The sequence below is a fragment of the Schistosoma mansoni genome, chromosome W (genome assembly GCF_000237925.1).
Source record: "Schistosoma mansoni strain Puerto Rico chromosome W, complete genome".
Lineage (NCBI taxonomy): Eukaryota > Metazoa > Platyhelminthes > Trematoda > Strigeidida > Schistosomatidae > Schistosoma > Schistosoma mansoni.
In genome coordinates this window covers 11,053,983-11,072,864 of record NC_031502.1, presented here as the reverse complement: position 1 = coordinate 11,072,864, position 18,882 = coordinate 11,053,983, and the positions used below count along the sequence as shown (strand labels likewise).

The 18,882-nt window shown below is 30.5% G+C and overlaps 1 protein-coding gene across 1 annotated transcript; it reads right to left on the bottom strand.

Annotated features, from left to right (window-relative positions):
• Positions 1 to 778: 778 nt before the first annotated feature.
• Smp_133550 (putative neuropeptide F-like receptor) lies at positions 779 to 2,527 on the bottom strand (the record flags this gene model as incomplete). The annotated part of the gene is made up of 2 exons (XM_018788521.1): positions 779 to 1,425; positions 1,663 to 2,527. The coding sequence occupies 2 exons, from the start codon at positions 2,525 to 2,527 to the stop codon at positions 779 to 781; spliced, it is 1,512 nt and encodes a 503-aa protein (XP_018654055.1).
• Between the last annotated feature and the right edge of the window lie 16,355 nt (positions 2,528 to 18,882).

Here is an 18,882-nt window from a genome sequence, read left to right as displayed (position 1 = left end):
TTTTGCGATCGTAGACTACGAGTTACGATGGACTTCAAAACTATATCCAGGATGTGTGAATTTTCATACGGAAATCAAGCAAACTATCAACTACTTTGCACACTGGCGATATTATTTGGCCTGGTCATAGTCTGTTTCCCAGTCTACTTTGGTTTCAAGGTAGGTGGGGCTAAGCATACGTTATATATATCTCAGCCATTACAATAGGCATACATTTATGGAGTAATCAACAAGTCCACAAATTATATTACTCTTAGTTTTGTATGAAATGTTTGAAGTATCTTTCTCTTGAGTTTGCTACAAATCATATTGTTTCTTTTTTATCTCTTCGGTAATCGATTTTCTGCACGCGAACAAGATAATTTGATGTTGTTACAGAAGTACATGAATTTGACAATGATCGTTCTCGTTATGTTTACTAGTTGTTTTCTTAGTCTTCGTTGAGTTGCACTGATTGAAACATCTCATAAATGGAGTTATTCTTATCTGCGATCTTTCTTAAATAAGAGAAAAGAACGTGTTTATATTCACTTACCATCTATTCATTCTTCATCCTTGGATACATAAAAGTTAACAGATTCTTTGTTCCTTTGTATATGGAGTGTGGAATGTTCTGTTTTATTTGTGAAAAAAAATTAAGGAATTAAATGTAAATAATTTAGTGGTTTACTCTAACAATTGAATACATTTAGTTATAATTTATTAACTCATGGTGTTTAGCATCTTTATTTCCTTCTAAATTTAAGGCTTTTTTGAATGGCAGTAAATCAGATGAGCCTCAATTGATGTCGACAGTATTATTACTATTGTTAGTTAAAATGCCAGTATCAGAATCAAGTTTAATATTTTTTATTAAGATTATTTGATTTAAACTGTCTTTGTTATTAAGATTAGTATCTCCTTCAGTATAACACATTGACCGAGCATCATTTAGTTGCTTACTGCCAATTTTTGGTCTGTCAATTATCAATTTTGGTTTCGTATCATAATCTGAATTGGATTTAATGAAGTGTGAAGGTGTCAAAAATTTGGATGATGATGATGATAATAATGTTGATTTATGTTTATCAAAGCAAGATATATTAATTAATGGTCTTTTTTGTAAGTTTTGTTCCTCTACATAGTTTTTCATATGTTTGTTATTGTTTCCACGACGTCGGCTAATTTTAAAGCATTTAAAGCATCCTTCAAATCTACTGTATTGTCTACGCATTACTACACGTATCGGTTCATTTAACCATCCATACAACAATGGATTGACACAGGCGGAACCCATTGCAAATAATTTTAATAAGAGATCAATAATTTTTATGTGTCTCCCCGGTATAATATTCATGTTTGGTTTCATTAAGTCAATCGATGAATTCATTGTAAAATTTTCATTCATAATAGGTAATGATTGGTTCATTGTATACCATAGAAGATCTTCACATGTTTTCAAACCAATAGAGTATTTCCATGTTTCATCATCTTTATGATTTGTTTGTTGACTTGAATTGAATAATTGATTAAATTTTATTAAATCATATGTACTTGCTGATGGTAAATCATTTTCAACATTTAATAAAGCTTGTACTTCTAATAATAATGAATATGAACACCATGGTCGTCCAACAGACTGCAAAACACAACAACTGTTATTACTTAATAAACTAGTTGTACGCCTTTTACGTTTTTCTGCTTCTTTACTAGCATTTAATTGACAAGGTCGTTGTTTTAATCGTCGATAGATAGCTAAATAAAATCCACCTGATGCACTTAACGGTAATAGCACTAATATAACAAAAATGGATACAGAATAAGCAAATCGTAATTGTGGACTTGGCCATGATTCTACACAATAATGATAATCATTTACACCTTCACTATTTACCTGTAATGCAACTGGTATTGAATTCAATGCACTAAATAATATGACAATAATAATTAGACCAAATGCTGCTTTCGGCGTTAATTGTGTTTTTAATGGATAAACAATAAGACGATATCTATCAAATGCAATTAATAAAATAGTTAAACATGATATGTACATTGGTATACCGAAACTACTAAATAATACTCGGCATAAATCTGTACTTGGTTTGTGATTCTCTGTCATTTCATAATATAATTGTATCGGCATACTCACCGAACACAAAAATATATCGGATACAGCTAAGCATAATACAAACAAATTTGTAATATTGTGCGATAATGTTTGTTTTCTAAATTTTAACAAGGCAAATATTAAAATTAAATTGAATGTTGCACCACATATTGTTAATAGAGTGTAAATACAAATTAGGAAATTACGCCAACTTGGTATACGATGCGATGAATGCTCAGTTTTGCCTAGATCTGAAGAGAAATCAAATAATAATAGAGATTGTGATGTTTGATATTTCGGTTGATTTAATTGTAAAGATGTCGGAAAAATATGTGCTTTAGATGTTGGTAATTGATCAGATTTTGAATAAATTGGTAAATTCGATAAGTTGGCTTTAGGATTGATTTCATCAACCCAATTATTTGTGAACGTTTGATTCATATTTATAGTTGCACTGTTCATCATAAGCATTGATGTGCACCTGAAATAAAGGAAATATAAATGTTCAGTTTTAGCTCAATTTAAATTCATGTAAAAGTCAAACTGTTTACAGTGTTGTTTATTTGTTCCCGTTAAAAATGATCTGAAAATAGAACTCGGTAACCATATATGTATGTGTGAACTATGTATGTGAAACTAATTTTTAAAAGGAGAATCCTTAACAATTACCAGTTCAACACAGGAGCATTTAATCGACTCTGGACACATCGCTCCGAAGGACTCTTTCTTTAAAATAATCTACGCAGTCATAGGATTGGATCAAAGGGAGGTCGAATCAAAAACGTATGCACTGTTGAGGCATTGGCAATCTGCCAACTCAGTCCAAGAATTGATTTACTATCCAGTATCTACTAAAAATCATCCTTGTCTTTCATATTTTGCAAACGATTACAGAACATGCCAGTTTACAGGGATAGTAAGATTGATTCAAAGTGAAGTTAGCATTCAAAATTTAGGGTATGCTATTTCAGAAGACATGGTTCATAAATTATCTTGACCCAAGTTTTATCGCTAAGTTGTTATTCGTGTAAAGAATAAAATGCAGGCTAAGTGCATAGATTTGTTTTTTATATTCAGTTCATTGTAAACAAACATACGCTAAAAATGCTAGTATAAAACTATGAAGTCATATGAATTGTGGAATGATAGATTCTAATTTGTTGCCATTGAAAGTACCTTGGGTAGTGTATTTTCTAGTAGTGCTATTTTATATCACTTTATCTTGAGTGTTGGTTGACCGCTGTTATTAGTGTTTATGTGTGTGATGCGTTGAGAGATTGAAGAATAAGTTCAACTTATAAAAGATGTCGGACTGAGTTTAATGAAGTAACCTTATAATCCATCTCATATGAGGTCAATTTTTATATTTTCTACCTTCCATTTCACTTCCTTTTCACTATTCAGTATTGAGTGAATAGACAAAGCGAAATAAAATTATATATTTATTCATGTACCGGTAACCATGTTTGGATGAGACTATATATATAATATTATATTCCTTCTAGTTTCCGGTCAACACATTTTCACCAGCTGCACGATCATTCACTTTTAAGTTGTTTGGTATTTTGGAAAGATGTATCAGTCGTGAGGATTAGGTTAATTTTGATTACTAGATTTGATGTTCACCCATTCCTCCTTACAAACTTCGTTTCTGGCCATCACTTACCATCATTATCATTCACACAAAAGCCATAACTTGTAGTTGAACTATGCACTCGGCACTAGAGTTTCATTATTTTCAGCAAAATCTGAAGAGTATAAAAACTGGTATATTGTGATAATTATTAGCCTACCAAACCTTTTTATTTTGAAATATTGTTTTATGAAACCTGCTTTACTGTTAAGTTTGTTACAGCTTTTGTGTTTCACTCGAATATATCTACCTACTTCTTGTGGTATTCTGATTCTGGTTATTCAGCAATACGTTTACAGAGATAATTGATTACTATTAAGTAATATATCTAGTACAGACTTGTATACTTTACTTTTAGTTGAGTTGTAAATGTGAGGTCTAGTAACACTATCTAATTGTCAAAACCGAGGTAGCTGGACGGGAGTTCGAACCTGTGACTTCGTGTCTGAAAGTCAAACACTTTATCTACTAGGCTAAAGCTTGTAAATCACAGTAACCTACCGACGTTCTCCACAGGTTCAATACAACAACCACAACATAATAGTCAGTTTTGAGTCGAATTACCTAGTGAGAATTAAAGCGTTGTAAAATCCCGAAAATAATAATACTCTAAAATTGAAGATTTCAAAAGGAAATCAAACTATAGCTTTCACAAAATGATTGTGGCTCAAATCCCTTTTTAAAAACTTTAACTTGTTATTTGATTCAGACTTCTTAGTGAGGCTGCTATCAGAAAAATAACCTTCAGGATGTAAAATTCAGTGAAACACCTGTTAATTGTTTTAATCCAGCAAACTGTTATGTGAATACCTTAAAGAAATCTCCTCCATATCCATATCCAACCGCGAAAAAGACACAATATTATAAATGTCGATCTTTGGTATCGTCTATGTTTAGTAACGATGGGACATAGGCGTATAATGAATTGTATGGCCTTATCTTATTCATCTCTGTCAATTGTGTTGTAAGTTAAACGTGAACAGATATTACAATAAACTAAGTATTTTAATGAACATAAAGTATACCATTTTCAGCTACCAACATCAATTAATGTGGGACAACTTCATTTTTGTTGTCTGAAAATAGATTTCATGTTAACTATCCAAAAATATTTATTTTTCACGTTATGTGTGTATGCGATGTCATTTGAAAAATTCAAGATTTCTGGTTTACTGAAGAGAGGTAAGTTACATTCGTTTTCTTTTAAGGAACTACATTTAAACTGTAGATATGATTCAGTTCTTGAAGACTGTTTTTCCATTATATACTTTGTTATTTGAAATCACTGTACTCCAATAACCTATAATTCTCTGTTTGAGTTTTATATTTTTAATCGGGAATATTTCTCTCAAAAATTTGATCCCCCCCCCGAATTTGTTTTCTTTACATACCTCCAATAATAAAGCATTATTAATAAAATTTTTCTTATTGACACATTTTTTCTTCTAGTTAAAATGGTTAACAGACGTCAGTATTGATACTAACCGATTATGTCGAATTAAAATTTTATTTTATATATTTTACTTGAATTATCTTTTCACTAATTACTGATGACGTTGTCTTTTCCTGTTTTTTCTTGTATATTTCTTTATTTTCATTCCTTTACCACACATACATATGGACTCAATATCTTTCTCATTGTTCCTGTTTTTAAGCCTACTTTGAGTTGGTTTTCTTTTCGAAGAATTCGTTTATTTTATATGTAATAATTTTTATTCTTAACTAAAAAGTTGCCTGTAAAGATAAATTTTACTATCCGTTGTATTAATTGTTCGACAATGATTGTATAATGTAAATAGATTAAGGTAATTTCTCTTAAATTTTTATGTAACATATTTATTAGGTGTATTTTTATTGTCGTTGGCTTTTCATGTACTTATAGTGTGACAGTTAGTTATGTTGCTTGGTGTTTCATTCCCGAATCTCATACTGCCTATGAGTTAATATTTTTAAATACCGTAGTTTGAGGTCGTTTCTCAGTCCAGATGTTTTTTTAATCGTAGGCTCTCTTCATCGAAATATTTTTATCTCTTTAGAGAAAAAAAATACACAAAAAGACAGTAACAGAACCTGCTTATTTTTCATGTCTTAACGATACACGCGAATCGATTGAACTGTACCGCAAAATTATCCCATCAACTATGTTCACTGGCAATAAGAAGGTTGATAAACAGCAGTCATAATTACGAATGTTTTGTATTTCCTATATAAGTTGTTTATGTTCACGAAAACAAGTGATAATTTTATATCACTTCATGCTATTATTAGTTGCAATTAATTTTGTTTTGTTATATGTTATTATTTGCTTGTTTTTACCTTATTCATAAGTATTTTTATTTACCCTATTTATGAAGAATATATATTATGTTTGAAGAGATAAAAAGTTATCATTAACGTCATGATATATATTGTTATTTTTTCGTAGTTCACATCATGGACCGATCTTAGCTGGGCAACTATTTAAAACTAGGAAGAACTGGACAGCTGTTTCGCTCTAGTATGAGACCGCTCAGAAGTACTAATCCACGACCCTGTCGGAAATTGAGCTCAGGACATCTCTTTCTCGCGATGACCGCTCAAAATTGAGACCTCTCAGCTGGCATACAATAATGTACATATCTAGCTTTAATTCATTCACCATAACTATTTCCTACGGGACCCATGTTTGTAGTAAAGGACTAGGTTCTGGCAATACAATAGAGTGAAGATACAGTTTTATAAATGGCCATAAAAGCATAAATCTCTTATTATTCTCTGTACAATTTGAACGTATGTACATTATTACTGTCTTCCTGCTTAAATGCTGACAATATGCTTATATTTCAGCTATAAGAACTCAAGATATTTTTTGTTCTCACAATTGTATGATAACAAATACTCATTTATAGTCTAGCTTAACATTGCTCAATATTTTGTCTTCGAATACCACGTTTCCACTATAACGATGATGATAATAGTGTTATCTGTTTTGTTTCGACTTATGTATCTATCTGTCTTATTTATTTGTTTTTTTATAACCCCTTATTCCGCAGTACCTCTATTGTTTTGTTTGTCTAATTTATATCATGACATTTTTTTCTTGTTTACTTATTTGCCTTGTTTCTTCTCTCTATCTCCTCTGCTTCCCTTTTCGCTACTATTATTTTTCCTAAATAAATCTGAATGAAGAAGAAAAAGAAGAACAGGGTATGCATATCAGATGATTTGCTATTTTCATTTCGAAAAATAGAAACTTGTCTCTTGGTGATTGTTGTTTTACGTCAATAGTTTTCGAAGTAGGAGAAGAAAACGCATGCCGTACATATTAGCTTTTGTACTTTAGAAATCTGTAAAATTTATAGGCTTTCTAAAAAACTTTAACTGCTTTCAGTTTCCAACTACTTCCAAGGATCAGGTTAAACAGATTAAAAGCATTATATTAGTAGTGCCTTTTAAAAGATATTCGTGAAAAAACTTCAAGACATCGAAGCTATTGTTTCAAGATGGTGACAAAGACTGAATTAGTCACTGTGACGATTCTTAACATCACTAACATAGTGCTGCCACTGGATGTAAGTGATCCTCCAAAGCAATGATGATCGAATTCAGAAAGTCGCTTAACATCTCGTAAAGTCCAGGTTTCACACAGCTAGAGCAAAATCACTGTCACTAACAGGTTGAAAACCCGACCTTTTACAGCCAAACTAACACCGCAATGGAACCAAACATGACCCACATTGGCATGGACTGTTCTGACTATCACTAAATGCAAACTGATTTCATTTGTCACACCACAAACCAGATTTACGGACCTTTCGACTACTTTTAACACATTGCTACAAAGAGTAATTGGAGACACAGTCTTCTGCAAGTTTTGCACAACCATTTTTTATTTAGAAGGTGTGATATTCGTGTAATAGCTACAGACACTTATTGTCAACTAATTAGCTTGAATACCATGCGTATGTTGGAAGTAGAAAAGTCTTTCTCCACGTAACTATTACCTACTTCCATCAGAACTGCTTTCAGAATGTCATTGATGGCGAGGTTGAAAAGAAATAATGAGATTAGAGAATCCTGTCTAACCTCACTATTGGGATGGGACAATGACGAGGAGGGATTACATGCCCTCACTCTGCTTTAGATGCTTGTATACAGAGCCTTTAAGATGTTAACAAGCTGTCTATCTAGAAATTTATATATATATATATATATATATATATATATATATATATTCTTTTTCAGCGTAAAATAACCTCATATTTCCCAAACATTTGTTGTTTTTGTAAGAAATATCATAGGTACGCTACTAGTGTCCTTTCAACGGCTTTCATTCACTGACAAATAGAAAAAGAAAACAATAGTAGCAATGGTCACACAATTATTTATATAATACTAGTAATATATCCTTAAATTGTGTGTCACTTCATTAGAGTAAAGCAAATTTTAATCCTGACATTATATTTTATGTTTGTTTTAAAAATCAATTTACTCAACTGAACAGATTGTCCTGAGTTAAATCTGAACACACACAGGTGCATATTATTTAAGTCTGTTTATTAAACTTGACTGCATTGACAAAATTATTTGATGAAGACGAGGTTTTTTTTCGTTGTTTTATGCTAATTCCATAGAGTAAGTGTTTCAGGTCAATGATGTGAGTCCATTATTTCCAAAGAATACTTAAATAGCATGTAATAGACACTAAGCATCGATTATTTACGTTGGGAAAATTGTTGTATAAAACTTTTTGCATAACATAACTGATGAATCAGTGATTAATTCTTTTGTTCAATTGATTTGTCCCAAGTTTTATGTTTTTCAAGAGATATTTCATTTGGGATCTATCCTAAATAGTATAACTTACAATTTCTGCACAATCAGTCCTAGATAACTTGGTAATTTCATCGACGATGAATTGATTATTAACATTAGAAATTATCTTGCTATTTTAAAGAACCGATAAGCAAGGATCTATTTTGCATTTTGGTCTTTCTACTAATTGATTACTCGGATTCAGAAACATAGTACAGTTGAAATAATAGTACCTTTTTAAATGAAATTCAGGTATACGAGTTGGAAATCGAAACTAGAAATTAGGATAAAAATTGTTTTAACAGTTTTTACTAAAGTATGATCCATTTAGTAGATAATAAGTGAAGACTGCTGATGATTTACAAACTGTGGGTTCATGTATTCCAATTTTCACGAGAAATCACAGTTCAATGCCTAATGATGCCATCTGACAGTTTGTGGATAATCCATAAGCTGAACTATTTAAAAGTCTGTTTACTTAATCTTTCTCATTTAGATTGTAGGCAATCGTCTTTTTAAAACTTGCTAATTCTAACCTACGGAAATGTTTTTATCAAATTTTACAGGAAATTGTCGCAGAAGTTTCTCGAAAGAACATATTGATTAATTACCTTTCGTATTGTTAAGCTAATTTTTTCTAGTTTTCAGACCATTTTTTCTGATGGTTCTTTTATCTCAGAGTCATTTCACTATTTTCTTTTTATTGTATTCGATAGAACCTTTATTTTTAGGTCTTTTTAGTTTCCTTCATCGAATTGGCTACCATTCACTAAGTTGATGTTGATGGGTTTTTCGCATTCTGCATCACTGACTGTTCTTTGTTCAACAACTTCTTCCAATAGTTGTTCGCTATCAGTTCATATTATAAACTATGAAATTCAACTATCTCACAACCCTACTACCATCGGTGTATATTGTTGTACTTTTAACGAACTCTAGTTAAATCTTTGAATTATGTAAGATAAAAGAATAGTATATCTTTATTTAGGTACGTCGTTTGTAAATAATTAAATGATTTCTATGTGGTTTTTATTGCTAATTTTTGTCAGCCAGCAACCGATTATCAGTAATCATGTTGCAATATTTGTTTCCTAAACAGATATGTGAATTACAATTGAGTATAATCATAGATATCACCTTTAAAGTCAATTTGGAATTAACAATGATGTTGATTTTAACTAAATGTGAGGCAATAACTTAAACTTTGTTTATAAATTTCATTTGTACAGGTTTCGGGGTGTCAGGAGTGACACATTCTAAACCATTTCATGGTAACCATGGATTTGTTTAAGTTGTAAATGTAGGATTATTATAGTTTAAATTTTCCCCCACATTTCTTTTAAAATGATATTAAATTAAAATTTTCATTATTTTAATTGTTCCTTTCCTCCTCGTATTTTACCGTGAATAAGAGGTATTGGTATTTTACTTATTCAATATAACATTCATTCACCAATTACAGTCATGCGTTAAGTAACTTTTCATGTTAAATTTCATATTATGTAGCTAAGATACTGTTTTTGTCTTATATACCATAGCTGTAACTATGACAGCTTAGCACATCCTTTATTTATAACGGTAATGAATAATGATAGCGACTAAAACAGGTGTAATTTGCAATTACAGGGAAAAGTAGATTAGTGACAATAATTTTTTGGATAATTAATTGTAAAATGTCATGAAAATTTGTTAACATTCTCATGAATGAGCATTATACATCTACTCTGAATTTATCATGCAGATCTTGTTATCTCATATGTGATATTAATTTGAGAAATAGTGAGATTGCTTTGTTGTTGACAGGATAAAACTAATCAATTTAACGAAGGAGTAGTTAAAAAACAAATTGCTTACGGTAATACTGATAATTAAATTTAGTTTTTTCTAAGCAATTATCATTATTATTGAGGTTCCTTATAATTGCTGTATTCTATGTGATTATTTGTAAGGAGGACGGTGTATTAGGAGATAATAAATTGCTTGAAAGATTGGTTCATTAAAATTGTCCAGTTTGGTTTTGTGTAATTGAACTTCGAAAAAATAGAGAACTTGTAGTTTGGGAACTGATAGTTGTTTAGTAAAGTAGGTAGTATTCCGTCATCTTATAACAAGGCGACTGTCATCTCTACCTGTGAAAAGTGCCGATGTACTCCTGCGCTACAACAATAGGTAGATAAATCAACTTTCAGTTAAGTCCAACTACTGTGATTTTCAACTCTTCGTCATAATCAGCAACAAAAGGGTAACGTCATTTCACGTTGCAGGTTATATAATCCCCCAAATGCCTTGATACGACTGAAGGTGGGGAGGGTCTGGTTTCCCTCTCGAAACGCTCTCACATGGCCACGCGTAAACAGGTACTATCAGGGGAATCCTACTCCCTGCCTTCTCGCGGCGGGAGTGTTGTTTATGAAATTGAAAGGACGAAAAGCGAATGTCCCGCTCTCTAACCGAGTTAATGGATATGGAGGATCAACCTAAGGGAGTTAGAAAACCCTGATTCCCAACCAATAGTGCACAAAGGAACAAAAGGTGTACGAACTTGTTGTTGGTCACTGGCCACCATTGGACTGCATTTTCTAATGTTACTCCACTGCCTTGTAGATTAAATCTGTAGGCCAGAGGGTCGGGGTATAGCCGCCTAAGGAAACTACCTGCTTCTGTTTAGGCACTCGAGAAGTATTCCAACCCTCACACAAATCGAATGATTTGTATTCAAAATAGTCTTTCTGACTTTTACATTTATACGTGTCAGTTATTCAAAACATTATTGGATAAAATGTTATCCTATGAAGATTGTTTGAACGTTCCTTCTTTATGATTTCTCTAGTTACTACCACTATTGCGTAACTTCAACTCACTTTATTTAATCAAAATTATACGTAAAAGATTATTTTTATTTTGAGTATTTAGACCGTATCTTTATAATGGATTTCCAAAAGGTCGATATCTCCCTGTTAAAATTGATATTTTGTTTAACTTGCGTTTAAAACATACCTTATTCTTTGTGGATTCAAATTCATATTATTTCGCCGCACTACAATGAAGGGGATATTTGCATTAAGAACAATTCATTATCGTCCTATGATGGTTTATTTTAGATAAAGTGTGCGTGACTTTATAAATGAATTACCAGATATATATGTAGGTGATTTGTATCTGTTCACAAAATATGAGCTTATCTGGTTTAAAATTATTTCAGACTATTCTATAGATGTTCATATCAGATAAATTTATTTATTTGGCTTCATCGTAATTTGAAATTGTTCATTAGTTTGCTAATACAGCTATTTTGCATCCTAACTCCAATAATAAAGAAGTAAAAATGTAGAGAAAGGTGTTTCTTTTTCAAACATTTTTCTATTCATTACCTTAATATTTTTTTAGATTCTCCTCAACAGTTTACTATTCGAAATTAATATTCATCATAAACTGAGAATACACAGTGTCATTTAACATAACGGGACACTGGATGGTTTTTTGTTCCTTGTTTGAGATTACTGTCACTTTGCAACAAGCATCAATCCAGAACTTTCAGGTTTCTCAGCATATTTCGTATTTACAAGCCACTTGTTCGCAATTCATTGTTTTGTGCTAGTCAACTTCAGTCAGTTAGTGTTATGCCATATATCTTAATTTTTTTGGTTTCAACAGTCTTTCAGTTGATAAGAATCATTTCAAAAATTTTATCGACTTGTAGATCATTTGATGCTGGTTTATTGGTTTCAGGGTTAGGCGCTAGCCTTGACACGTGAAGTTGCTTCGTACTAGGACATATAGTAAATCCTGGTTTTCAAGGGTTGTCTAACTTAGGTCAGTTCGTTATCTCGATAGGAAATCTTCAAAAATTCGAAGAGTAATTTTTTCATCACATATTTCTTTCATTTATGTGCTAACATTCATACGATGTAAAATGTTGACGATTTACCGATCAATATTTTACTTATTTACCCTTCTTAACTCCTTTCTGTCTTTCTCGTTTTATTCTCTATCTATTTTACACGAAAATTGTGAAAGTTGTTTAAATTTTTTCTACAAATATATAATATTTGAAGAATTTCTGTTTAAAAACAAGTTACGTTCTTTCTTTTTTCGATTAATAATGTACCCAAATATTGTTTGTTTTTCTTTTTGTTTTATCTTGATAACCTGTTGTTAATTTGGATTGTTAAAGGAAACATGCAAGAGTAGCAGAGAATAACAGATCAAGTGTTTATGTTACTTCAATTAAGTGATATACGCAATTAAGTGCGTTTAAATATTTATTTTTCATCTCGTTTTTTGTCTCTATTGAACTATTGATTTACTGATTAAATCAATTAAAGCTTCCATAGAAGTTAAATACTAGTTTAATCGTTAAATGAAAAAAATATGTATGAAAGCGAGCAAACTTTGGTGTATCTGACTTTAAGATACACCTTTTGGTATGCGTATTTCTGTTATTTTTAAACTTTGAAGACTGAAATTAGTGGGACAAGTTTTAAAGGTATAGTTATGGTGAATAAATGACAGGTGCTTTAACATCTGGATGATTATTTCATAAGCCATTCATCAACAACATGATACTGTTGACTTGTTTTAAGATACCTTGTAGGACCAATTAATGTTGTTATTTTATGATTTAATGTTTAATGGTATTTATAGTTGTTCAATATTCTGATTTGATTGTTATTACATGTTATGAGTTTTTGTTCTTTATAACCCCTGATGTTTAATTGCTAAGAGTTACTATGAACTAATGATTTAAAAATGGGAGACTTGGATAATTGAATAGAACTGTTTAAGTTACTGCCATCTTCTGTTATTTTTTACATTAATACTCTTCCAAAAACACAAGTTGAGTGAAGAAAAAACTATTCTTTTTCAATTGGCTATTCATCACGAATTCACGATAGTTGTATGAACCAGTGAGTTTGTTGACAAGTTTTCAAAGCTTCAGGTTTTTAATATAAATGTTCGATGACGGCTCAGTGGTCTAAAGTTTAGGCGTTTTCACGCGAGAACGAATGTTCTCGGTGCGATTACCGGATATGAGGTCGTCGATGCCTACTGCTGTGGACCTCTTCACTTGGATGTAACGACCATCCAGTTCTTCGAACTTTTCAAAGGTAATAATTATTTAATAAGGAGGTGAATAAAAGAAGTTGCATATTTGGCTTTTACTGAATTCGTAACAATTTTCCTTTCCTACATTGTGTATATGGTTATTTTTGTTCGTCCTCGTCTTTGCTTCTTTTCAATAAATAGACTAAATATACCATCTTTTCTTGTAGAAAAGTTCTACTCTTTATTCTGTTCTATTTTAATGTTTTCAGTTGCAGTTTCTACTTAGTTGAATCGATGCAATTCAGTACAAATACACTTAGAAAAGCTATAAATATAGTCAAATTGGCATGTAATAGACAATTTCACACGATCTCACGGGTAATAACTGCTGTGAGATGTTCTCGAGCCACCATGAATGGACCAGAATATTGCTGTTTGATCTTGCTTTTTTCCAAGAAAACATTTTTCTGCTGCCTTCTATTTACCTATTATGTTTGTCATTATGCACATTTTCTCTGTGAAAAATTACTCTTTGCACGTGTTCCAAATGATAAATAGTTTTAAATTTAGACCGCTACTTATAAGAGCGAAAAATAAATTGTTTTTGACTGTCTTGATATTCAATTTCCCATGCTTCATATATATATATATATATATATATATATATATATATATATATATACTCTTTGAAGTCAGAAAGTTTTCCAAATGAGAAATAGTTTGATGATGCGAATCTTAAAGCACGTTGATTATCAGTTTCATTAGTCGATATCAATCATGTACAAACTATCGTTTTAATAAAAGTCAGCATTGTTCAACATTATTGAGTGGTAAAGTTAGCATAATTCACATTTGTAAGATTCCAAATAACTGTTGTCGATTAAATGTAAGATACTATCAAAAACTTATCCTTTTAGTATGTTTTTTACTTTTGAAAAAAATTCACATTAACCACTATTTCTTCTAACTGTATGTAAAATCTATACACTTTCAATTGAATTTCATGAAAGCAACGAATAATTAATTCCTGTCTTATTTATTTTAAAGCTAATATTGTTTGATTGATAGAAGAAAAGTCAGATTAGGGACTGGCAACGAATTATATTTAACTAAACTACGATGCTCGACCGTTTTTTAATAAAAAGTTGGTTGTCATCATTGTTAGATCATTTCTTTTATCTATAATCGAACATATATTCCTGGGTACTTTATTGTTTTATTGTAAACTAATGAGAAAATATCTGACTGCCTCAAGTTGCACATTGCAACAATAGGAAAATATATTTAGTAGTCAGTATAGTTTGCAAGACTGATTATTATCATTAAGTTTCCTCTTAAAATTTTGTTTTGTGCCTTGTATTTTAATGTTTATTGTCTGTCTTAATTTTCATATATGGGCAATCAAGTTACTTTATTTCGGAGCCATCATTTTTGTTTTAATGTTTTTTCTCTCCCATACATCTTAACAAAAAATACAAGAGTTGATCATTATTTTCATGAAGTTTTATTTGAATTTGTTTTTTCATGTATAAACACTTGGAATTTTTATTTCCTGATTAGTTTTGCAATTGAAGTAAATTCAAAATGCCCACTTGAAATATAGATGATCTCGAAATACTAATATAGTTTCACAATGATTGATTATAAGCCATTACAGTTTACACACTTGTTACGTAATATTTCTTTTATAAGTGCCATAAGTATCCTGATAATAAAAAAGTCAATTATTTACTTTACATATTTAATTTAGCTCATGACGCAAAGTTAAGTGGTATTCTTTCACCACTTTATAAGGAACTATCGTAACATATTTACTACGATTTATATTCATATTATTCATGTGTAATTCCAAGTGTTCTCTCTAATATTTTTGACGATGTAGACAAGCTAGTAAATAATAGAAACATAATCAAACTGTTTGATTAGTCTTAAAGTTTTTATTAAATTATTTTATATTGTTCTGTGTACCATAAACATTTTTATTATATCACATAGTGCATGTTAGTCTAACACTAATAGTGAATATTTGTGGTTGTCTGTGTTACAGTGAAAGTCGATGGCAAACACGGTGATATTGACAACTAAATAATGGATAATCTAAGTAGTGTTTATTTTAGACTAAGGATTTCGACTAAATATTACATTGATATATTTCTATGATGTAACCATCGCATAAACGTTTTTAGTTCATATAATATCTTATATTAACTGTTGATAATCATAAAATGGATATCTTATCTGCCCGATTAAATACTTCAATCATATATATATATATATATATCTTAAGAAAAAAAATATGATGGTAAGATTAAGCGTAAAATTGTCTAGTTTCTCAACTAACATGATTGATTAACTCAACTATGACTTATCACGCAACATGAAAAAAGTTGAGACTTAAAAATCTAAAAAAAAATATTTCAACTTACAAATTAAGTAATTCTGTATACTTCTGTGACATGGTTAATAAACTGTCATAAGTGTTTCCATTGATTGTTGCGGTCGTTGTCAAAGATTCTGCTGGCAATTGATTGTTCATTATTTAATTTTTTTCACTGTTTTTTTATCTTTCTATACTAGAGTTCCGGTTTTTTCCTTGATTAAGGATGTATTCTCATATATTATTAACCATATATATATAAATAAATAAATATATGTATATACTTGTCTTAATTGAATCCCATGTTGGATACTTTATAAGATAGTGTTTATGTATTAAGTAGGGTAAATATGTGTTGTATTCTATCTATCAATATTTCCTGATTTCACTTATGTAATTATATTTAGTTTTTTTTTTCATATTTTAAACAGAAAACTGTTATGACTCCCAATTGCTTATTTATTTTTCTATAAATACGTGTGATGTGTTTAAATACATTTTATTAAATTTTTTTAATTTAGAAAACGGACATGCGGATATTCTCCTCTTGTCCAACAGAATTTAAGTATTATGTGCGGTCGTGTAGTTTTGCTTGTATAATTATACATTAACACATGTATTGATCACGTGTAACTCACCATGGTTTTATGTGATTCAAAGATGGTAATAATTTATTCGAGTCGAGAACTCAATATGTTGATTTCTTTTTTTTTTCTTATATGGCAATAAATTCTATTTTTTTCCTAACGACCATATTCATTCACGTCCCTTCTGGGACACGTATCAACATACACACACACACACTGTTGCAATTGCTAATAACAGTTATCTAAAATATTTATTTATACGGTTTTCATATGCTTCACTCGAGATTAATCACTAACATGAGATAAGTGATTTTCGTCTTATAACATACTTGATCATCTCACAATTCTTTTTTTTCATATTCGTCTTTTTTCTCTCTTATCACTTTTCTTTCAAATCTGTTAATGTTTTTTTCCTATAGTGCTGTTCTTGTGATGACTTGATAAGGAAAGAAAATGAAATCGACTTGCTCTAAGAAACAATTAATAATAGATCATATATATCTTTGCATATTTCATGGGTTTTTTATAATTTGTTCTTACTAAACATAATGCCTAGTTGCGAAATTCTATCTCATTAGGATTTCCTGTTTATCAATTTCTCGATAAATATCTTTGAATCTAGTGTATCTTTCCTTATTTCTTTTTTTTATACCTTGCTCTATAATCATTATCATATATTCTCCGTGTATTTTAAATCTGTAGGACGAAAACCTTGATAAAAATTATTTAAGAAAACTTTTTATACAAATAACAGATAATTCAACTGAGCAGTTGATTTATTTAGGCTTTAAGCCGGAATTGTTTTGAATCTATCAATAGGATCCAGTTTAGTTATCGTAGGGTTAAATGGGACTACTGAGGAGTCCCAAATTACGAAAAAAGTTGATTAATGATTTCTGGCTTGAAAATGATTTCTAGTGGACTTCGGTTTGTGCGTGAATGATCTTTAAATAAAAAATAATGCACGTGAAATTGTTGTAGTTATTTATGTATAGGAACTGATTACATTTTGAATGGTGGTAATGTGTGCGGTTACTCACACTTTCTTGAAAGTTCGAAGATTTTCTCTTGAGGATGTCTTGTATATGCGGATGTGGATAAGTGCGAATAATCAAACCCTATGTTTATAAAATAATCTATATTCCTATCTTTATTCTACGGTCTTTTCCTATTCCTAAGATATAAATTGATTAACAAATTGACGAGTGGGATTAGCATCCTAGATATGTATATAATGAGAAAAGTCCATCAAAGTGAATATTAGCACATCACTACGAAAACAATTGATTTTAACTGTGTATAAAGAGAGGATTTCTTTACCATAGTTTTAAAGATATTTTTTTCCAATCTTATATATTCCACCTCCATGAGTAAATGATAGTTGTCTTTAGGTAAACACTCATTCACTTTTTGTGTATTATACCCGAACACACTATGAAAACTAACTAACATAATGTATATCCATAAATTTATGTATAATCTGCTTCCAAGTCGTGTATTTGATAATTTGGACTGATATAAATATATGCCAGATGGTATTTTACCTATGAATGATTGAAGTAAATTATAGTTGAAATGGATTCTATTTAAAGGAGGGTAATGAGAATTTATTCAGTGATTGAATTCCTTTTTAATGTTCAAGATAATTTTCATCAGTGTTCTAATGGTAGAAATAAAAGTAATTTAATTGTTAACCTATATATAAACTCTTAGTCGTCTTGTGTTCGAATGGTATATATCTACTGTAATTTAAGCATTTCTTTGTTTTTTGTATAAATTAACTTGTTTTCTTTTCAGGTGTATATTTTATCTATCATTGGTGTTATTCATTTAGTCAGATAAACTAATTACTATTGGGTTACTTGTTGTTTCATTCTTAATTTTTATATGTTTATGTATAGATTCTCTTTTTTCTTGTGTTACTTTAACTATCCTTTTTTATTTTTAGACTATCCACTAAGAACTAGATTACATTTCAGTTTAAATTTCAATCGAAGAGGTTATTAGGTCCAATAAAAAAAGAATCTACTTTATAATCCGTCCTGTAGCTTAACTGATTTAAGTACATAACATCGGTTGTTAGTTCAGCCTTTCAAAGGTAGATCATTACCTTTCCGACCTAACGTTCGATTTCATGCATAGATATAGATGTGCTTGAGGTAGTATGTATGTGGAAAGGGTAAAGAAAAGAGCTTCTACCAATTTTTCTGAACCTATGCTTAAAAGACAATAATGTCTTCGCAAATCCACCCGCGAGTCACTTGGTGGATAGTGGGTAGTTATGTGTTCAAAGAATTTGCGAGACAATAAAAGATATCATACACCGTTTTATGGAAGCAATGGCTATCGAACATTTCCG